The sequence below is a fragment of the Castor canadensis genome, chromosome 6 (genome assembly GCF_047511655.1).
Source record: "Castor canadensis chromosome 6, mCasCan1.hap1v2, whole genome shotgun sequence".
Lineage (NCBI taxonomy): Eukaryota > Metazoa > Chordata > Mammalia > Rodentia > Castoridae > Castor > Castor canadensis.
In genome coordinates, this window is record NC_133391.1 from 6711613 (window position 1) to 6735005 (window position 23393).

Here is a 23393-nt window from a genome sequence, read left to right on the forward strand (position 1 = left end):
TAAGACACCTAAAAAACTAGCTAGCATTTGTTGCCCTTAACGCAGAGAAACTAAAGCAGATACCTTAAAGCAACTGAGGCCAATAGGAAAAGGGGACCAGGAACTAGAGAAAAGGTGAGATCAGAAAGAATTAACCTAGAAGGTAACACCCACGCACAGGAAATCAATGTGAGTCAATGCCCTGTATAGCTATCCTTATCTCAACCAGCAAAAACCCTTGTTCCTTCCTATTATTGCTTATACTCTCTCTACAACAAAATTAGAAATAAGGGCAAAATAGTTTCTGCTGGGTATTGAGGGGGGGAGAGGGAGGGGGCAGAGTGGGTGGCAAGGGAGGGGGTGGGGGCAGGGGGGAGAAATGACCCAAGCCTTGTATGCACATATGAATAATAAAAGAAAAATGAAAAAAAAAAGCACATTAAAATATCAAAAAAAAAAATCACAAAAAAGAGCTGGTGGAGTGGCTCAAGGTGTAGGCCCTGAGGCCAAGTCCCAGTACCACAAGTAAATAAATAAGTAAATAAAATAAAGACAACTATGAGTTAATAAGAAAACTAGGAGTTAAAATCCCCCAAGCCAGGTACTGATGGCTTACATCTGTAACCCTAGCTACTTAGGAGGCTGAGATGAGAAGGATCACGATACAAAGCCAGCCTGTTCACAAGACTCCGTGTCCCAAATAACTAGAGCAAAATTGGCTGGAGCTCCTGCTTTGCAAATAGTTTTCTAAAATGATGATGCATTTATAAAATGTCACCAGGAATATCAGAGAATCCCAATTGTTCCACACTCTTACCAACATTTAGTATCATCAATCTTTTTCATTTAGCCATTGTAGGGTGTATAATATTTTTGTGGTTAGATTTGCATTTCTAACAATGCTAACATTTATTACTCATATACCTTGTTTTATGGAGTTTCTGCTCAAATCATTTGTTTTTGGAAGGTTACTTGTTGTCAGGTTCTTTACACACACTGGATGCAAGTCGTGTGCTCCCATTCTGTAGCTTAGATTTCCATTCTCTCAACAATGTCATTTGAAGAGCAAGTTTCTATTTTGATGAAATTCAACTCAGTTGTGTCATTTGTTTGTGAAATCTTTGCCTAACCGAAGGTCTCAAAGAATTCCTGCTATGTTTAGCCCTTACATGTAAGTTTTTTTGTTTTTTGTGGCACTGGAGTTTGAACTCAGGGCTTCACGCTTGTTAGGCAGGTGCTCTACCACTTGAGCCACTCTGCCAGTTTGTGATGGTTCATCTTGTCAACTTGATTGCATCAAAAAGCACCTAGGGAATTAGTAAAGCGCATCTCTGGGTGTGTCTGAGGATGTCTCTAGAGACCATTAATTTTAGGGGGAAAGACCTGGAAAGTACCTGGTCAGTAGGCTGGAGATGGTGCTGGAAGACAGGGGGAAATAAGGAAGCCCACTACACAGGCATTCTCTCTCTGCTTCCTGGACGCAATGTAAGATGCTCTGTTCCACCATGTCCCGCCCAGCCATGATAGACTGAAACCTCTGAAACTATGAACCAAATAAATCCTTCCTGCCTGACATTTTTTTCTGATAGGTATTTTGTCACAGAGACAAGAAAAGTTACTAACAGAAGTACTAGGTGAGAGGAGGGCCGAGAGGTAAAAACAAGGAGGCAGGATTGGGAAATGAAAAACCCCTGTGGCATAGTAAAGAACTTGACCTTCAACCTAAGGAATGACAGGAGTTATGGAAAAGTTCTGAGGTGCTGTCATTCAACTTGCATTTTAGAGATAGAACTTGTATGAAGAATGGATTGAGGGAGAAAGGAGGAAACAAAAGGACCCATTGTGAGGTTGGTGAACCACTATGAAGTCCTAGAAAAATCAAGGACAACCCAGGCCAATGCAGGAGTCACAGGAACAGGGAAGGGAAGGTTGGGTGTTGATTGACAAGCTGTACATGTGAGGAGTGAACCAACGCATCCAGAACAATTCCCATGTTTCTAGCCTGGCAAAATGGGAACTTGGTGATGTCTCTGGGCAACCAAAGTTGGGGGTATACAAGATCATAACCCTTTGTCATTCCTGGAAAAACTACTCCGGTTATCACAATTATCTTTGCATATGAAAAGTCTATGTAATGTTTGAATGTTTGATTCATCTCTTTAGTTCTGTATCACTGACATGTTTAAAATAATGCATCTGTCTATTCAATTGGGCTTTTTTTTTGGAAGTGGAAAAATACCTTTGAGGAGCTTTTAAAAAACTTTTTTCACAAAACTGGAGATTGAACACAGGGCTTCATGCCGTTTACCACTTAAGCCATGTCGCTAGCTAGCCCTTTTGTTTTTGAAATGAGGTCTAACTAACTTAGCCCACACTGCCATTGAATCGCCATCCTCCTGCCTCTACCTCCTGGATTACAGGCATATGCCACTGCACTTGGCTAAAAACAAACTTTTTACTAAGAAACAGTTCATCTAGATGCTCCTTTGGGGATTGGGGATTTAGCTCAGTGGGGATTTGGTTCCCAGCACCAAAAGTAAAGACCAAAAAAGATTGGGCATATTGGTTCACATCTATAATCCCAGCTTCTCAGAAGGATCAGTCTGTACAAAATTAATGAGACCCCATCCTAATCAATAAGCCCAGCATGTGATCCCAGCTATGCAGGCAGAGATAGGATGGTCATCTGAGGTAGGCCCTGAGCAAAAACATAAGACCCTACATGAGAAATAAAGCAAAAAAATGGGCTGGGGAGTGTCTTAAGTGGTAGGGCATCTGCCTAGCAAGTGCAGTGCCCTGAGTTCAAACCCCGTACTTTCCCCCTCCCACACACACCCCAAAAAATTCTTGCCACCACCTATGGTTCATACTTCTATTACCTGAAATGTTCTGATTAAACTGGGTTTTTTGCTTGAGAGTTTATGTCCTTCTCAGAATCATTTGAGTTGGATCTCAAAAAAACAGGTATGCTTTGGGATGGGAGGAGGTACTAAGAATTAAATTCCTGGGAAGGGTGCAGTTCAGTGGTAGCTTGCCTAGCATGAGGCCCTGAATTCAATCCCCAGCACTGCAAAATATCCTTTTGTTATCCAAGGATAATGCAGAGAAAGAAGGGCTCTTTCTCTGACTGGGGGGTCAGTTAGGAATTGAAAATAGAATCATTACGGGAAATAGGGATGATCTGTAGGTAACTGGGTGAAATGTTTTAGTAGCCTCAAATTAACTTTAAAAATAAATATTTCAAGTAATGACCATGTTTGATTACATGCCCCACTCTAGTCTCAGTCATGTCCTTTTGGGGTGGTCTGTCTCAGTGGTTCCACATCTGAGCAAAGGGCAGATCCTCCATGCTTGGTGGCTATTCCATCACCTAGTGGCCTTACTAGTTCAGAGGTCTTTTCCAGAGCTCCAGACCATGGAGCTACACAGAAGTGGCTGTGCTCATGCCCACCCCAAACTGTCCTCCCTGGAACTTCCTCCCCTTTACCACATATAACCTGTCTTAAGACCTAGCTCAACTTTATCTTTTCCTAGAAATATCATCTAACTCTCCCATCTCATTGCTATTTCTTCCTTCTCAGTTTAAATATTCACTCTTATCCCCAGAAAACATATAGGTCTGACTTGGAGCTCAACAAGTAGTCTAACGAGTCCAAAACAGATAGATCATGGTTCACACTTTGATAATCAGTCAACCTGTAAGTTGTGGCAAATGTTAAAAGCCAAAATGACCAGCTGCATTAGTCCTGTGAAATCAACGACTAGGATTTGAACTCAGTGTCTACCACTTGAGCTACTCTGCCAGCCTGTTTCTGTGATGGGTTTTTTCAAGACAGGGTCTCACAAGCTATTTGCCTGGGCTGGCTCTGAACCGTGATCTTCCTGATGTCTGCCTCCAGACTAGCTGGGATTGTAGGAGTGAGCCACCTGGCTTTAAAAACATTATTAAATGCTTCATCACAATATATGACCCAAAACTATTCAAAAAGCGAGTTCCAGACATTTTCTCAACTTCCCCATCCTTGTACAAATAGCCAAACCAAGAAATCTGAATTTGTCCATTGTTACACAACTACCAAGCACTCTCTCTTATCAGGGGTCCCATACCTAGCAATGCTATTCCAGTTTTGACTGCTGGTCTTAAGTACTGTACCATACAGAACGATCTGCCACTCAAAATCCTCAATGTGATAGGAAGGTGGTTGTGACTACGTAAATGATTGCGATAGTCTGTAGTAATATCTAGAGAAATCTCATATTTGTTATTTCTATAAAAATTTTAAGTTCACTTTTATATTTCATTTATAGTCACTGTTATAATTGAAATAAATTTGGCTCTTTACAAAAACACACTCAATCTCCCCTTCTGAAAAACTATTCCATTTAATAGTGCACTTTATGCTACAAGATGAACAGGTTGGGAAAACAAAACACAAGGTCATCCCTTGGGCTGGGAACAATCAGGGAATGCCATTCCCATCCCAGCAAGGAGCCCTGCCACCAGGATCAGGCCTCAGCCTTCCTTCTCTGGGCTTTGCTCTTTATTTGCACTAATCCTTGGCTATTGAAATCTGGAGAAGTCCCGCTGTCAGGGCCAGATGTTAGAGGTAACAAAGGGCAGTATGACATGGCTGAGTGAGCTCCTTGAAAGCATCTTTAGTTACTAGAGGTTGGGATCAAACAAGTTTTCATCACAGGAGAGGGAAGAAGAGGAAGGGAGAACAGGAATCAGAGGCCAAAGGTAAATGCTTCTGATCCACTGCCTCAGGTTATTCACTGCTTAGATGGATTTCTCAGTCAGTCCCATTACAACAGAGAGGACGAGAGAATACAGTATTGCCAGACTGCTCTTAAAAATGCAGTCTTGCTGCTCCAAGAGCACCAAAAGATGTAAGTCATCACAGAAATTGGGCAGTGGGGAGGTCTTTTTCCCTCCTCAATAAAATAAATCCCTCAGCACCAAGTTTTCACAATGAAATCAGGAAGCAGCATGTTCCTTATCAAATCTTAAAGCTGGAGTAGGGACAATGGCTTTGAACTACAGCCTCCATTCCCTGTCCTAGCAAAGGAGAGGACCCAGAACATTTTTCCCACCGCCTTCTGTGCTCACTATACAGACTCCAACTAGTAGAATCCTTGAAATTTTGTTCCTGGTATGCTTCCATTCCCCACCTTGGAAAGGCTCCTCTGGTGTGAGAAAAAGTTTAGTGCAAATCCCTTCCCAAAAAGGGGTGATTAGTTCCCAAGCTTCCTTCTACTCCGAGCACTTAAATCTGCCGCTTGCCTCACATTTTTCAGGGCTGGTATCATTCCTGGGAAACACACTACTTTGTTGATCGCTCTGACAGGATTTTACCAATTTGCCCCATTCTCTAAAGCGAAGTTTGAGGTGGAAGGGCGCATCCTAAGTTGTTTATAAAGTAAGGCAAGAGCTCGTTAGATTCAGGAAGTGAGGGAAATGGGTGTGTGGCTCTTTCATGTTGACTCTCTTGATATTTAATTCGCAGAAACTCTGAGAGAACTTTTGCTCATACCCATTACATTCAAAGGCTTCTCTCCAGTGTGAATCCTCTGGTGGCGGACAAGAGCTGAGCTATACCTGAAGGCTTTCCCACACTCACTACATTCATAGGGATTCTCCCCTGTGTGGATTCTTTGATGCTGAATAAGGCCAGAACTATAGGTAAACTTTCCTCCGCATTCCATACATTCGTAGGGCTTCTCTCCAGTGTGAATTCTCTGGTGCTGATAGAGATGTGAGCTCTGGCTGAAGGCCTTCCCACACTCATTACATTCATAGGGTTTTTCTCCAGTGTGGATTCTCTGATGATGAATAAGGGTGGAGCTCCTACTGAAGGCCTTCCCACATTCATTACAAGCATAGGGTTTCTCGCCAGTGTGGATTCTCTGGTGATGAGTAAGAGTGGAACTCCAGCTAAAGGTTTTTCCGCACTCATTACATTCGTAAGGTTTCTCCCCAGTGTGGATCCTGCGATGCAGAATAAGAGCAGAACTACAACTGAAGGTCTTCCCACACTCATTACATTCGTAAGGTTTCTCCCCAGTGTGGATTCTCTGATGCTGAATAAGATGTGAGCTCTGGCTGAAGGCCTTGCCACATTCACTACATTCATAGGGCTTTTCCCCAGTGTGGATTCTCTGATGTTGAATAAGGTCTGAAGTTCGATTAAAGCTCTTGCTACATTCATCACACTTATGGGGTCTATCTCCCATAGGAAGTCTCTGATGTGAAATAAGGCTAGAACTCACAGTAAAGCTGTTCCCAAACTCATACTTCTCATTTCTCTCTCCTGTGGGGGTGAGGTTTTCCTCAACTGTTACTTGACCAAAATCTTGTATTTTTCTATTCAATCTTTCTCCAGAGGAATTCCCTAGTTGCCTCTTTAGACTAACTTGCTGTTCATAGGCTTCTTTAAACTTAAGACCCTGAGAAATATCCTTTTGGAATCTTCCCAATAGCATCTCATGTGATCCTGCATCTTCAGAAATCCCTTGATCATTTTCAGTTCTTGATTCACCATCTGGCACAACAAAAAAATGCAAATGACACTTGTTCCTTGTGGAAAAAAGAACAAAAGTCAGAGGACAAGATAGCCATGTGACTAATATTTACAGCACTAAACACACATGCCTCTTCCAGGCCTGAAAAGAGGCCAACCTCATGTATATGTAGCTAAGGCAAAATAAAATAACTGGGCTAAGGAAACAGGGAAGTAGCAAGGCAAAAAATAAAATCAAGGAGAAAAGAACAACATTACAGAGAAAGCTGAGGATGTAAGGAGGGGAGATGGGTCAGGCAGAGAGGAAGTATCTATTACTTAATGAAACGACAAAGTCTTCAGAGAGGTCAGAGGCTATAGCTCTAACTGAGACAGTGCCAAGAAGAGAAGAGTGATGGTAAGATAAGAAGTTGTAAGAATGAGCTGAGCACCAATGGTTCACAAATATAATCCTAGCTACACAGGAGGTGGAGATCAGGAGGACTGCAGTTCGAAGCCAGCCCCGGAGAAAAAGTTTCAGAGACCTTATCTCAAAAATACACAATACAGAAAAAGGACCAGCAGAGTGTCTCAAATGGTAGAACACCTGCCTAGAGAGTGTGTACTGGTTCAAGGTCCAGTACAGCAAAAAAAAAGAAAAAAAAAAAGGAAAAAGGAAGAGGTTTAAGAATAGGATAATAGGGGAAGTTGGTTGTGGCTGAGGCAGGAGGATCCTGAATTTGAGGACAGTCTGGGCTACAAAGTCAGGCCCTATCTCAAAAAAATAAAAAAAGAATGATGGGAGAGCAAACACAAGAAACTAACACAAATCGGTAAACAGAGAGCTAGGAAAGGGCAGTGAGAAATAGCAGCATGGGAGGAAGGAGCAGGAGGATGGACACTAGAATCTTCCACTGTCCCCAGGGATGCACAACAAAACAATCCTGTCTAGTCACATCATTTATGCAACAGACAGGCAAGAAAGTTTAATCCACCTCTGGACCCAAGGCCTAGAAGGCTATGTTGTGAGGGAGGCCATGTAAAAGGTCTCTGTGTCTGATTTCTCTACTTTCACTACTTTTGGAGTTTCTAACAGGAACTTTAGGCATAGAGAATGAGTGTAAGGGTCCAGATAGTTAGCATTTTTAGCTTATTGATATTTTAAAAAGTAGGCAGGGTAGCCGGGCACCAGTGGCTCACACCTGTAATCCTAGCTACTCAGGAGGCAGAGATCAGGAGGATCAAAGTTTGAAGCCAGCCCAGGAAAACAGTTCTGCGAGACCTTCTCTTGAAAAATCCTTTACAAAAATAGGGCTGGTGGAGTAGCTCAAGGTGAGGGCTCTGAGTTCAAGCCCCAGTACCTCAAAAAAAAAAAAAAAAAAAAAAAAGGTAGACAGGGTAATGAGTGTTAGAATAGCTATTTCTCTCTCACCTGAACAGATTATCTCTTGGGACTTCTCTATTCTCAGTTCCCTTCAAATCCAGGACCCTCAGCTCTTCTTCTCCCTCTAGCAGAGAGATCAAGATACAGAAGGGGGAATCCTGGACTGAAGACATGGCTCAAGTGGCAGAGAACTTGCTTAACCAGCACAAGGCCCTGAGTTTAACCAACCCCCAGTACCACACACATACACACAAGAAGAAAGAAATGAGAATCCTGCTCCCAAAGCACAATCCCAGACTGGAAATCTGCAGGGGACTGAAAAGAAATATATAGTGAGGTCTCAATGGGGAGTTAAAAAGATCCCCTGACCCTGCTTGAGAAAATGTTTGCCCTACAGTAAAGCAGAGAGATGAGGACCTGAAGGTTATGAAGATAACTTCTCCTTAAAATGAATTTACAAGTTTGAGTGTGTGGCTCAAGTAGCAGAGCAGCTGCCAGGCAAGTGTGAAGCCAAGGTCAAACCACAGTACTGACAAAAACCAAACCAAAAAAACCTCTTTGCTTCTGCCTCATACCTGGCCCATCATGGCTTTTTCCAACTTTTTCCCTAACCTTTAATAAACTTTTATTCTAAAAAAAAACCAAAAGCTTACATTTCTACAGTAGGTACACAAGATCCTAAACAAAGTTAAGAGGTTCCTAGGGTTAATCCAACCAAGCCCAGAATGTTTACCTTAACACAAAGCAGCGCCTCACAGGTCAGGAATCTCAACATACTAGTCCTTCAGAAGAGTCTCTCAGAATACATGGGAAAAGTACCAGATCTGGAGTTAAAAGACTGTGACTCAAGCACTGTCACTCACCAGCTCTATGACCATACATAAGGTCTATCCTCATTTTCCTCAGTCATCAAATGAGGATAATACTATCTACCTTGATTATGATGATTCTGTGAGGATCAAATGAGTATATGAAAATTCTTTATAAACTGCAAACTGCTGGATAAAGGTGAGTAAACAAGGTAGCCAAGAACCAGCAGGGTACTCTGCTGAGAAGGGTGACTTCTTACCCAGTGAGAACACATTCCTATAATTCTCCAGCATCACATCTCTATAGAGGTCCCTCTGAGCAGGTTCCAAACGCTTCCACTCCTTCCGGATAAAGTAAACAGCTACATCTTCAAATGTCACCAACTCCTAAAACAACACAGTCATGAATACAATTTTGAGGTGACGATTGGGACTGGTGGCACCAAAAAAAAACCTCAACTCAGGATGGGAATGAATAATGCCTCTTTGAGAAGCGGGAGAGAAGGTCAGAATAGAGGATAAAGACAAGAGTCCCCAACAGAACGTAACAATCCATTATTCAGCAGGAAAGAGCCATGGTCCTCATGGTCAGAATGAGGGGTTATGGCACTGAATGGGATGTCACTGCAAAATGAGAAAGAAAGGGCTAGGAGTGTAGCTCCAGTGGTAGACTACCTGCCTACCTGAGTTCAAACGCCAGTGTTATTACCCACCCCCCAAAAATGGAAGGAAAAGACTGAAGAGAACCACGGCTCACCTGAGACTTGGCTTTTAGGAGTGCAGCTGCCAACATCTCATCCCCAAGGCTGTTGTCCTTGTTGGAAAAAGCAGGAACTTTTGAAGGAAGAGCTGAAGGAAGGTAACAGGGCCCATGAGTGAGGCTGCCTGCTCTCTGGTCACTCTTCTCAATGAAACTGCTCAGTCCCTGCTTTCGTGACTACTTATTGTTGTCCTTAATCCCAAACTTGGCCAGGAACAGGCTATCTTCTCGCATCCCTTCCATCACCTCAAACTTGCATGAAGTTCTTAAAGGAAACCAAGGAGCTCCCCTTCCCTGGTGGGGAACACAATGCCCCAGCGCTTCTCCTTTTACGCCATTCCCAGATCAAATTTATGCACAGCACATTTCCTCTTTCTAGGCTTGCCACATAGCTTTTCCTATAACTTTTCAGCTCATATGTTTGTCTTTCAGAGACGAAACCGCTGAACTAGAACTGACAAAAGGGCCTTAAGTGTTTTTTCCTGATAAGCAGAGGAACAATATCCATTAAGACCCCCTGAAACCAGGGGGTTGGGAGTGTGATTCACAGGTGAAGTGCCTGCCCAGCACATGGGAGCCACTGGGTAAATTCCCCAAGCACCACGTAAGTAAATAAAATTTTCTATATAATCCTCCACTTTAAAAAGAAAAAAAGGACTAGAATTAGTTCAAAAGTCAGGAATGACTGGTGGAGTGGCTCAAGCTATAGAGCACCTGCCTAGCAAGTATGAGGCCAAGAGTTCAAACCCCAGTATCACACACAAAAGTCAGGGACAGGTCCATAAAAGCAAAATATATTTTAGTGGCTTCCTATCTACTTTATCCTTCTGTCTGTGACCTACAAAAGGATTCTAGAGAGCCCATTCTAAGCATGCTCTTAAAGACTATGAAGCTGGTTGTTAAAAAGTATCTAAAAAATGGACCTCAGTGATTGTCAGTTTTCATAATCCTGCACAATTTGCCAGCAACCCCTTCAAAAATGCCTGCTATAAAAGCTATTTAGCTGTGTATTAATTATTGGTTAATTATTGTGTTAGCACCCCCCTACTCAGTTATTAAATAGTAAGCAGTGTGTCTTATTCACATTTGGATTCTAATAGTTACTCTAGTACCCAATGAATGAGAGACTTCAATAGATGATTGCTAAATAGCTGATAAAAGAATAAATGAGGCTAGAACATGGTGGTACATGCCTGTAATTCCAACACTTGGGAGGCTAAGGCAAAATGATCAAGAGTTTCAATCCAGTCTGGGCTACACAGCAAGACCCTGCCTTAAAAAAATACCAAAAACTGTTAACAAAAATGAACCCCCTATTCCTCACCACTTTCCAGCAGGGACTGAGGTTCCTGAGATACATGATCAGCCTGAGTTTCCATGGGTAGGGCTTTTTGCTCTGGTTTCTGGTCTCCTATCTGCAGAATCAGCAGGAATCAGGGTTTGAATGAGAATGAGGGAGCACTGCAGAAGCAAAAGTTCAAAGATAATTTTAAAAACACCTCCTAAATACAGAAATAGGGAAGCTAGCATCTTAGCTAGCTTCTAGGAAAAGCATAAAGAAACACAACTGGTACTACTCTTATGCACACCCACTCCCTGTAATGACAAGACAGAAGAACCATAAAAATGGCCTGAGTTTCCCATGATATCCAACCATTGGTTTCCCTACCAACACTCTAGGTGAGAACATTAACTGCAAAAAGTTAGTGTGTATATTTACCAAGACCAATCCAATGTGCTTCCTATCCAAGAAAGCAGTAGCTTTATTTTGATCTCCCTCTCCTACACTTTTTTTTTTTGAGACAGGGCCTCACTATGTGGCCTTGAACTCATTGTCCTCCTTCCTCAGTCTCCTAAGTCCTAGAATTAAAGGCATAAGCCACCATGTCAAGGTTTATCTCCCTCTTTTTACATTTTTATCTCCCTCTTTTTACATTTTTAATATAAGATTCTCTGTCACCGTCTTCATTCTATAAATATCTTCATTCCCCAGTTGATACCATAATCAAAAAAGATCTCTTTTCTAAGGTTCTAGTAGATAAAATGTAACATTAGTACTAAAAGTAAGGTCTGAATCTCAAGTACAAGTTTCTCCTTCACTTGAAAGCTTTGGCAAGATTAATACATCTGAAACAGATCCAGCTGCCACTAGAGCATCAAGCACATCAGAAAAACAAAACAGCTCCGGATTTTATCTACCTTCCTCTCTATGTATTTAGTCACTTACTCACATAAACATTTGTTAAGTGCAAACTATACTGCAAGGCACTACTGCAGGAAGTAAAAATACCAGGAATAAAAAAAGTACTTGCTTCATCATTATAGACTGCCACATTTACATAAGACATAAAAGGGGAGGATCCTGTCTGAGAGTCACTGAAAGTTCAGAAGTCTAGTCTTTGGAGAGCAAAGCCAATGCTGTTACATAGTGGAAAACACTGACTCAGGCTCACTGGCACACTCTTGCCACTATCACCATCCTGGCTGGTGATAGTGTCTCAGAACCCACCAGCCATTTTTGTTTTCCTTATCAACCACTGTTACTATTCCAAGACTGTTTATAAGCAGAGACCTCAACAAATCAGCAATTAGTGCAAATTCTTCTGGAAATCAGGCATTGTGGCACAAACCTGTGGTCCCAGCTACAAGGTAGAGTGAGGTGGGAAGACGGCTTGAGTCCCGGAGTTCAAGAACAACCCAGGCAACATAGCAAGACCGCGTCTCAAAAATAAAGAAAGAAAAAGAACCCTCTCTTTAAAAAAGCGAGTCAAAGGCTTTGACTCCAAAAAAAAAAGGCAATGCTCCCTCCTCACAGCTGGGTTAAACAAAGCTGGAACTCAAAGGCGTATTGTTAGGAACAAGTCCCCAGTGTCTGTTATCAGTAAACAGTGTTTCTCACAGAAAGAAACTCTCCATTGTGCTCCCAAGGCCTTGGGTCCAGGAAGAGCCCCTCTGCTGCCCTGCTACCAACCTACTCCACAGACCTGCTCCAAGGGACTAAGACAGTTCACCCAGCAGTGAAAACATCCATGACAAGCTTTACCTGCTGGATCCTGTCCTCTTTCTCTCCCTAAGAGGGCAATGTAGCAATGATTGGGAATTTGGCAGCTTCTGTGCAGTTCCTGGGAATTCTGACTTTAGTTGATGCCAATGCTGTATGATTTAAGGGGAAAAAAAGGAATGAATAATCATGCAAACTTTATTTCTAATCCAGATAAAGGGAGAGACTGACTCTGAAAGGACATATGCTACTAAATATCAACTAATACCAGAACAAATGATATTTTCATTGCACCCCGAAGAGAGCTGAAAAAGAAGTGAGGGTTCCCCAGGGTTCCCAATAGGGTAAAAAGTTCCCATGATGGGGGGGGGGGGCAGGGAATGGCTCACGTCTGTAATCCTAGCTTCTCCGGAGGCAGAGGTCAGAAGGGTTGTGGTTTAAAGCCAGCCCTGGACAAATAGTTCCTGAGATCCTATCTTGAAAAAAACCCATAACAAAAAATGGCTGGTGGAGTGGCTCAAGTGGTAAGAGTTCTTGCCTAGCAAGCATGAGACTTTGAGTTCAAACCCCAGTGCCACCAAAAAAGAAAGAAATTCCCATCGTTCAGTCAGCCAACCTGCTGGACACTTCAGCAGGGAGTCTGCTCCAGCGTCCCCAGATGGTAAAACTTATCCCATAAGACCTTCCCATCAAAGACACCGAGTTCTCCAGGTCTCTTTCCACATGACTGTCCTCCAAAACTTGAAAACACTCCCCATGTCTCCTCAGGAGGGGAAAAAAAAAACACTTCCTCTAATAATCTCATGAGTTTCAAGTTCATCACCCTACTATTCTCTGGTGTGGGGAAGGGGGGCTCATGTTCAATCCCACTTCTAAAACACATCAAATAAAGAATCGATACAATTGGAAATGGAAGTGTAGGGAGGGGAAAGCAGAGGCTGTTTCACTCCTTGTAAAGACTTTCTGGGTCCAGGGGGCTCCTTCCCAAGGATCTGAGTTTGCACCCCCTCCCAACTCTAGTTCTTCTGTTGGTTTCCGATCCTCGAACCCAACTAAGTAAAACTCAGCTTCCTTTCCTGCTACAAGCGCGAAAACTGTGCAACCATCCAATAAACGCATCTGGAAGAAGTACCAAGTTCGGGTCGCTGTCATCAGCTGATTATAGGACGGAGACGCCTCTGCAGCGACACTGAACTTTTAATCGGTGGAGTTGGGCGCTCTTTAAGTCACAAACCAGAACCGGGGTCCCCTTCTTCCCTCCCCTCCCCGACACGCAGGGTCCCGCCATCTGTGTTGAGTGGGGGGGGGTCCTTGAGGAAGCGGAGTCGGGGACTGGCAGCAGGAGAGGGAGGAGCGCCCCCCCGCAACCTGCTCCGGGCGGGCCCGGGGACCCCGCGGGCCGCAGCGGCATGGACACAACCCCCTTCCCCGGCGACCTCAGCCTCCGCCTCACCGCGAGCCTTGGTGACGGCTGGACTCACCCTGGGGGAAAGGACGGGAGATTTTGGGGGGCCAGACACCGAAGAGGCCCTGTTGGACCCTACCACAGACCCACACACCCGGGACAGAACAAAGAACGGAAGTTCCCCCGTTTCACTTCCGGGTCGTACTTTACGCAACCCAACTCACTCCCAGGCCCCCAACGCCCACTTGTGCTCTCTAGGAAAATGGGAGGTCTTCAGCTCTCGGTGGTTTCCTGACTCGGCGACGCTGATCCGCAAGGAGAGCTGACAACCCAAGCGCTGACGTAGCTCTCAGAGTTTGTCGACTCCGCCCACTCGGGCGGCTGCGACACCTGCTGGCTGGGTCGGTAAAGGACGCCGCTCAGGAGCGGAAAATACCGACCTGAGACCTCCATGCGCACGCTCTTCTGCAGCAACTCCTTAAAAAAATCTTAGGAATTCATTTAAATGGAAAAATGAGATCTGTTGAAACTATTCTAAGAACGGGGGGAGGAAAAGGAGAGTGATGGAGGGGGTGAAATTAACTATGATATATTGTAAGCACTTTGGTAAATGTCACAATGCACCTCCAGTACAACAATAATAAAGATTTTTTAAAAAAGAAAAAACAATTCTTTTAAAAATGTGCCCCAGTAGGCATGTTGGTGTAGTCCTGTAATCCCAGCCCTTGGTTGGCTGGGAGAGGAGGATCGTGAGTTCGAGGCCAGTCTGGGCTGCAGACTCATAAGACCCTATCTCAAAAAAACAACAACAAAAAATTCCCTTATTTGAAATTTGCTTCCAAAGTTTTTATTTGTGTTGGAGGGACACAGAGATCAACCACTTCCCTTTCCCCTCTTGGGATGGTTCAGCAGAACCAACAAAGAATCCAGAGGAAATAACACTGGGACATGAGTGTGAAAGAGGGACGGTCTGAGGGGGAAGGAGAAATGATAAGGTACTGGGGGAAAGAGGATCAAAATATGCTACACATATATGTTCAAAGAGACCACAATGAAAGGCTGATGGAGTGGCTCAAGTGATAGAGTGCCTAACTAGTGAGCCTAACAAGCATGAGACCTTGAGTTCAAGCCCTGGTACTGCCAAAAAGAAAAACAAAAAGGAAGTGAGACCACCAAACTGTATACAAAAGGGAGAGGGGAGAAGAAGAGGAATGGGAATATAATGGAGGGGGTAAACATTTTCAAAGTACACTGTACACATGAAAGGAATTACCACCACGAAACCCCCTCGTATTACTAATGTGTGCTAATTCAAAATATAATAAAACTATTTTAAACATTAAAAATGAGACTAAAACAACCCAAAGCAGCCAAGCATGGAGGTGCACACTTGTAATCCCAGCACTTGGGAGGCAGAGGCAGGAGGAAGATCACAAATTCGAGACTAGTGTGGGATACATAGTGAGACCCTGTCTCAAAACAAAAAGACAAAAACAACAAACAAAAAATCCAGACAGAAGAAAAGGAAATTCCAACTTTACATCTTGATTGCCACTAGTGTGCTTGAGAGGCCATTTCTCAATACCACATCGCCACCTGGTGGACAACTCACAAGGTGCAGCTACCACCTGAACCACTCCTCCAGTCCGTTTTGCTCTTGTTGCTTTGGAGATGAGATCTCGAGAACTGCTTTTCTGCTCTGGCCTCGAAGCTTGATCCTCTTGATCTCAGCCTTCCAAATAGCTGGGATTGTAAGATGTGAGCCACCAGCACCCAGCTAATATTCCTTGTGAAAGCTGCTATTGTAAGAGGCACTCAAATTGCTTTTGCTGAAAAGCACTACTCCTACTTGGGCTCACAAATGTACTAAAAACAGGAGAAGCTTGGCATCCCTGCCTCCATTTTGTATGTCTTTGCTCTAAGCCATTCTCTTTGCATTCACTTTGTAATCACCTTGGATTCCAGAAAGGACAGGACTGATGACATCTTTATGACAAAGGACTGAAACTTCCCATAAGGAACAGTGGAGACTTGCATGACAGATGCCCTCCAAATGAGGACAATTACCTATAACGATGAGGCTGCACCCTGGAGCAGAAGCAATCATCTCACGGGAACCAGATCACTCCCCTCAAGTGATAACAGCAATGACATCTTCTCCGGAACCCCTCTGGGAACCCTTGGACTAAGATAATGGTCAACCAGAACTCACCTATCATTGGGACTGTTTAACTGTCCACACCTTTGTCCCCAGTTCTTTGTCTACTTAAACCTATAGCTCATGTCGGCATCTCAAAGATGGCTGAGGATAAGCTGAGTGCTAACTCTGCCTCTTCCCATAGTGCGTCCTGAGCCATGAAATAAACCTCCTTTCTCTGCCTTCACCAGGCCTCTTTATTTGGCGTTTACGGCCAGGTGACCAGACCTGGCATATGGAATCTCAGGAATTTGGGCTGTAGATCCAAAACTCCAGTTTCACTATTACCAGATTACTGATGGCTTTGAAACCCTCTAGACTGGGGGAAGTCAAGTGGCCTTTGATGATTAAAAGGATAAGAAAGCCTACAGGCTGGGTTAGCCAAATAGAAGTGGTATATTTAAGAGAATAGCAAGGCTGGCTCTAGAAGTATGTTGGTTTTACATGGAGAATTTGCAGCTACAGTTTTGGGAGAACCCAAGGGAAGCAGAGATGTCATTGGTACCCCAAAAGTCCTAGAGGTCCCTCTAAGTGTGTGGCCCCAGTTCACCGATGGCTTAGTTAAATTAAAATTGATGGGGTCAGCATGTAAAATTGAAAGCAGACATAACAGCTGTGCTCATTGAAACAGGAAGGGACCACCACTACAAGGAGCCAGAAGGCAAATAAATGCTAGACTTTCACCAGTTAAAAGCATGACAGTCAGGCATGGGAGTGCACTCCTGTAATCCCAGCACTCAGCAGGCTGAGGAAGGAAGATCTTGAGTTTGAGACAAACCTGGGCTACACAGTGATACCTTGTCTCAAAAACAATGTCCAAAAAAGAATTAAAAGCATGATGTATGAGTTTCATCTGTCTCCATCCTGGTACTCTCAATAGCTTTGTCACAAAACAGACTAGACCACAAAGCCAGAAAGTTGACAGACTGTGCGCCACTTATGTTTAAACCAAGTCATACCTAGTGGGATTCAAGATGGTTACACAAATGACAAAGGAAGGCTGGGTGGGTTGCCTCAAGTGGTAGAGTGCCTGCCCAGCAAGCATGAAGCCTTGACTTCAAACTCCCATACTGCCAAAAAAAAAAAAAAGTTTCAATTTTAGTCAACAAATAACAAGGGAGGACAGAGCAGTGACCACACCTGTGCTCCCACCTCCCTGGGAGGCAGATATAGGAGGATCATGGTTTGAAACCAGCCTAGGTAAAAAGTTAAAGAGACCCTATTTCAAAAAATAGGTCTGTAATCCCAGGCACAGGGGAGGCAGAGATAGAAGGATGGTGGTCTGAGGATGGCACAGGAAAAAGTGCAAGACCCTATCTGAAAAACTAAAACAAAGCTGGGCACCAATGTCTCAGGCCTGTAATCCCAGCTGCTTGAGAGACTGAAATCAAGAGAATCTAGATTCAAGGCCAGCCTGAGCAAATAGACTCTATCTCCAAAATAACCAGAGCAAAATGTACTGGAGGTGTGGCTCAAGCAGAACAGTGCCTGCTTTGCAAGCGTGAAGCCTTGAGTTCAAACCTCAGTCCCATCAAAAACAAAAAAGAAAAATATCTTTTGAAACTGTGCCCAAAACTAATGGACAGTTTCCAAACTTTAGCATACCTCAAAAAAAAGCAATAAAAGCCTGCTGGTCTCTTTTGTTCAGACAGCAGCAACCTGATTCCCTTACTCTTTAGTGGCACTGGGGTTTGAATTTGGGGCCTGATGCTTGCTAGGCAGGCACTCTACCACTTAATCCACTGCCCCAGCCCCTTTTTCTTTAGTTTGTTTTTTAGATAGGGTCTTGCACTTTTGCCTGGGGCTGCCCTCAGACCCTGGTCCTCCTACCTCAGCCTCTCAAGTAACTGGGATCACACACGCACTGCCATGCCCATCCCTGGTCCCCTCTTGACCACATTCCCTTTAGTTTGAGCTGCAATTTGCCAACTGAGGCTGATGTCCCAATGCAGCTTTGCCTGTCATGCTTGTGAAATGTGGATTGGTTTCATTTCTACAGTTTCCTTTCCATAAGATCCTGCTGACTGCTGTCAAGTGGGTAGATCTCAAGGATTTTCTCATCCTAGTCCAGCCAGCACTCACCCTGGACAAACATTGCCATATTTTACTGAACTGGGCTTTACTGCTTGGTTTACTACTTGGGAAAATACACACTTGAAGGACTAGGCTTAGTGGTACAGTGCTTACCTAGCATGCACAATGCCGTGGGTTTCATCCCCAGCACAGAGAAAAAGAAGGAGGAAGGGAGAAAGGAAGGAAAAACCACGTTTCTAACAATGGGACTGTTAGAAGAGACTGGGAGGAGGGAAAGAAGAAGAGAAAAATAGAAAGGGAATAATACGGAAATATAACGCATCTATGTAGGAACAAGACACAACAAAACTCACTGAAAGCTGCTGAACAATACAGAGTAGGGGAAAAGGATATTAAAGAGTAATAGAGTAGATTTGACTGATTAAAGTACAATCTATTTACAGATAAAATGCCAAAGCAAACCCCACTGAACAATAACAGTCACTTAAACTATGAAGGACAGGAATGTAAAACTGGTCATGTTAAGGAGAGGGCACTAGTGGGAAGGGAAGGGCAAAGGAAGGGGTAAAGGAGGGTGAATAGGGTTGATGTATTTTCTGCACATGTATAAAGATGGAACAATGAAACCTGTTGAAGTCATTTTAAGAAGGGGAACAGGAAAGAGGGAGAATAAGGGATGGATGGACCAAACTGGGGTACATTGTACACATATATGGAAATGTCACAATGAAACCCCCTGTTTAACTATTATATCCTAATAAAAATACTAAATTACTAATAACGTCAAAAGGAAAGTAAAAGCCGGGCGCTGGTGGCTCACGCCTGTAATCCCAGCTACTCATGAGGCACAGATCAGGAGGATCGAGGTTTCAAAGCCAACCTGGGCAAATAGTTCCATGAGACCCTATCTCAAAAAACCCTTCACAAAAATAGGACTGGTAGAGTGGCTCAAAGTGAAGGCTGTGAGTTCAAGCCCCAGTACTGAAAAAAGGAAAGTAAAGAAACAAAAGACAGAATGAAAGAAAAAAAAAAACATATGGAAACTTAAAGTCACATCTTTCAGGGCTATGAACTATGGAGAAAAAAATCTTGGCTGTGATTTGACGGTTGAGTCATTCATGTTGATGCTCCCAGTGGAACCTGTTCTCTGATGGGACTAACATAAAGTTGCTTGTAAAACATGCACTGCCCAGAAGCTCCCTCCAGCTTCTGGTCAGTTGACTGCATGGGACCTTTGACACCCTTTAGGGGCTACCCTTAGGCCTCACCTGATCTCTTTCCAAGGCCTTTTAAATTAAATCCTTCCATATTTTAGACTTCCTAGAAACACTGCAGCCTAGTATTAGCAACATTGGTCAATAATCAAAAGGTTCACATTCCCTATAATTTAGCATCTGGGTGTCAAGCACAAGAGGAACCTCCTGCAAAGTCAGCCCTATCTCCCTCCTCTCCGCCTGATCAGTAAGAGTCTAGACACTGCATGTGGCCATTTTCCAAAAGGGTTCACCTCCTCTTGGCCATCTCTTGGGTAATGATCAGGATAAAATGACTATAGACTTATTTTGAAATTTTAGCTTTTTGCCTCACTAGTTCAATGCTTCTCCCCTGCAAATGGCTACCTCTGGTCCATCTGAGTAGCACACTCTCCTTGTGCAAAGCCACCAAAAATTTGGCCTAGAGGATTAAAACTTAACTCTGGTCTAGCCACCAGGACTCTCTTTTTGAGCTGACATGGTCCTAGAAAACAAAGACGATGACCACTTGACTGAGACTCTATTCTACCACTCCCCTACACATTTACAGCCAGCTGAACCATGATTCACAAAGATACCCAGATCTTAATCCCTGGAACCCACCAATGTTTTTTTATACAGCAAAAGGAATTTTGCAGATGTGATTAAAGATCTTGGGATGGGGAAATTATCCTGAATTATCCCAGTGAACCCAATGTAATCACAAGTGTCCTCATTATAAGGAGGCAGAAAGAGACTTTACTATATGGCTGGTGAAGTGGCTCAAGTGGTAGAGCGTCAGCCTAGCAAGCATGAGGCCCTGAATTCAAACACTAGTACTGCAGTGGAAAAAAAAGGGGGGGGGCCTACTATAGAGGAAGGCAGTGTGACGAGATGAGGTGCAGAGGAATAGAGAGAAAGAATTGCAATGCTAACACGCTGTCTTTGAAGATGGAGGAAGGGACCATGAACTCCAAGAAATGCAGCTCAAGAAGCTGGAAAAGACAAGCATGTGGACTCTCTTTTATACAGACACCTTGATTTCAGGCTAGTGACACCTATTTTAGACTTCCAGTCTCCAAAACTTTAAGAGGATATATTTCGGTTGTCTTAAGCCATTAATTTTGGCAATTTGCTAAACAACAAATAAGAAACTAATACATGTGCCTACGTGAGATATAAGGGTTAATCTTGATTGCTAGCTGGACTGGACTGAGAGACACCTAGGAGATTAGTAAAGCACTTTTTGGGGTATGTCTGTGAGGGGCATTTCCATGGAAGATTGGCACATGGAACAGCAACTGAGAGGGAAATACCCACCCTGAATGTGGGTAGCCAATGGGCTGGGGACTTGGACGGAATAACTGAAGAAAAAGAGCATGCCAGAATCCATGTGCAAGTTCCATTCTTCTTGAAGGAGTGTGTATTGTTGCTGCCACCATCTGTGAACAACAGACTCTAGCTTCTTCATCTTAACATAGACTCACACCAGCGACTCCCGAGACAGCCTCAGACTGGAGCTGCATAACTGGTGCCTCTTGTTCTGAGGCTCTCATCTTGGACTAATCATCTATCAGGTTCTCTGGCTCTAATTGTATAATTAATTTTAATTGAATGTAAATCTCCTTTTATAATTATGTATCTATTCTATTGATTCTGTTCCTCTAGTGAACGCTGACTAAAACATGGGATTATAATGAATCTGTAAATTTTGTGAAAAACTCCCTTACTCACACCTGACCCTTCTGGATAAAAGGTTCAGATACAAATAGGGGATAATTGGAGAAAAATGTGAAATTTTATAGCTATTGGGATGCAATGCACCAATTCTGAGGCCATGGGGGAAAAGCAACAATCCCAGCTCCTACAGGGGATCCCCTTAACCTCCTAACTTAGACAGCTTGAGCAGCTATAAAAAATACCATAAATTGGGGGTCTTGAATAACAGGCATTTCTTTCTCACAGTTCTGGAGGTTAGGAAATCCAAGATCAAGGTGCCAGCTGATTCAGGTTCTGGTGAGGGCTCTCAACCTGATTTTTGGCTCATATCTGTAATCCTATCTACTTGGGAGGCTGAGATCGGGAAGACTGAAGTTCCAGGCCAGCCCAGGCAAAGAGCTTGCAAGATCCCATCTCCAAAAAACAGAGCAAAATGGACTACTGCCCTAGTCTTTGTCACTGTCATCTCTCACTTGGAATACTAGGGATTTTTTTGTTTGTTTTTTTCCCTTTAGTCTAAAAACCACACATCAGTCTGGGTGGTCTTTTCTTCCTTTTCTAGTTTTTCCTTTACTTTTTGAATGATCCTTTGAAAACTTGAGTCAGATTATGTCACTCCTTTGGATTTCACTCAGACTGAAAGCCAAAGTCCTTCCAATAGCCATAGAAAACTGAGGGCTGGCAGCTTGACCTAGCAGTCAAGTGCATTGAGTTCTAAGTCTTTGGCACTTTTATGGATAGGGTTTACTGATATGCTAATCATCTCAAGAAATGGGAGGGCACTTCCAAGAATTGGAGAATAGGAAGTGGTTTACATAAAAGTGTCCTCAGAGCCAAGATGGTGATTTGAGGGGAGGTGCCTGCATGAAACTGCAACTATAGTGAGATGCAAATGAGGCTTCAGGCTAACCTCTAGAGTTGAGAAAGTGTTTGTTGGATTGTTAGTGGAGACTATTGGCTGCTATACCAAGAAGTAGCCTCAACCATAATCAACTGTTACTCCAGAACAATGGTGGAGCAGAATGTTTAGCAAAATGTACCTGGATATGGTGCTGCACCTGTTCCCAGGCTCCTTTGTGCTATTGTTATTCTCTTTCTACCTGCCTACCCCATATTAGGCCCAGACCTGGGAAGTTTTTCACTGGAGACTAGAATGAAGAATGAGATAAATTCTTTCTTAACTTCCCCTTGGCCAGAAGATCCCTTTCCTTTTTTCAGACAGTCTCTTTTTGTAGTAGGCTGGCTTAGAACTTGCTACGTAGTCCAGGCTGGCTTTGAACCCTTGGTCTTCCTGCCTCAGCCTCCCGAGTGCTGGGATTACAGCTCATACCAGTATATCTGGCTATAGATCCCTTCCTTTGAACGTTGTTGATCCTTCAGCTTTTCTTATCTAGGCTCCTTAAGTACAGAGATTGCTTACTTCTCTTGTAAGTCACCATTACCACCAGGAAACATCTCCTGGTAACAAAGTAGGTTCCATAGGATCAAGACGCAAGTCTCTCTTGACTTTCTAGGAGGTTACACTTTGGCTGAGGGGTGCAGACACATATTAAGACAGCCAGAACAACAAACTGTAGGTGCATCAGGTGAGATAATGTATGCAACTTGCTTGGTCATATATTTAAAAAATTATGTGTTAGCCCTAGTGCCAATCCCAGGAGATAAACTGCTGAACAAAAGCAAACAAGCCATTAAGTGGGAGAGAGTTAGGCACATAGAAAACATGACAGAAGGGCCAGTGTGACTGAAGAACGAGGACCAAGTAAAGCAGAGTCCAGAGCTGACTAGGAGGCACTGGTAAGAAATCTGGATTTCATTCAAAAGACAACACATGACATTTCATTTACTCTGCAGTACCTTTTAAGAAGTGGGCATCCACCAGACACCAACAGTTCACGACTGTAATCCTAGCTACTTGGGAGTCCATGATTGGTAGGATCACGGCTGGAGGCCAGCCAAGGCAAATAGTTCGTGAGAACTTATCTCTTAAAAAAAAAAAAAAACCAGAGCAAAATGGACTGGAGGAGAGGCTCAAGTGGTAGAGCGTCTGCTTTGTAACCCTGAGGGAAACCCTGAGTTCAAACCCCAGTCCCATTAAGAAACCAAAAAACTAGGCATCCTCATCCCAACTTTGGTGATGATAATAAAGCTGGGGCGGGGAGTTAAAGTGATTTGTTCAAAGACACCTGAAAGTGAGAGGATGGAAAAGAGACTGGAAAACCCTTTCGGCTCCTGGGACCAGAAAACTCCTTGCTACGCGAGGTCCGGAGGTGGCCACGCCCCCAGCTCCCGGCGTTCCTCGCGCGCTCCCCTCCCCTCCCACCCCCCTGGCCAGGCGCCCACGGACACTGAGCATGCGCCGCTGCCCGACGG

The 23393-nt window shown here is 43.6% G+C and overlaps 1 protein-coding gene across 1 annotated transcript; it reads right to left on the reverse strand.

Moving 5' to 3' along the window:
- Positions 1–367: 367 nt before the first annotated feature.
- Positions 368–14049, reverse strand: Znf3 (zinc finger protein 3). The gene is given in 7 exon segments (XM_074075590.1): positions 368–5526; positions 5529–6521; positions 8933–9059; positions 9430–9521; positions 10757–10847; positions 12476–12585; positions 13915–14049. Coding segments are annotated over 5 exon segments (1401 nt in total). The 5' UTR covers positions 10812–10847; positions 12476–12585; positions 13915–14049; the 3' UTR covers positions 368–5392.
- Positions 14050–23393: the final 9344 nt, after the last annotated feature.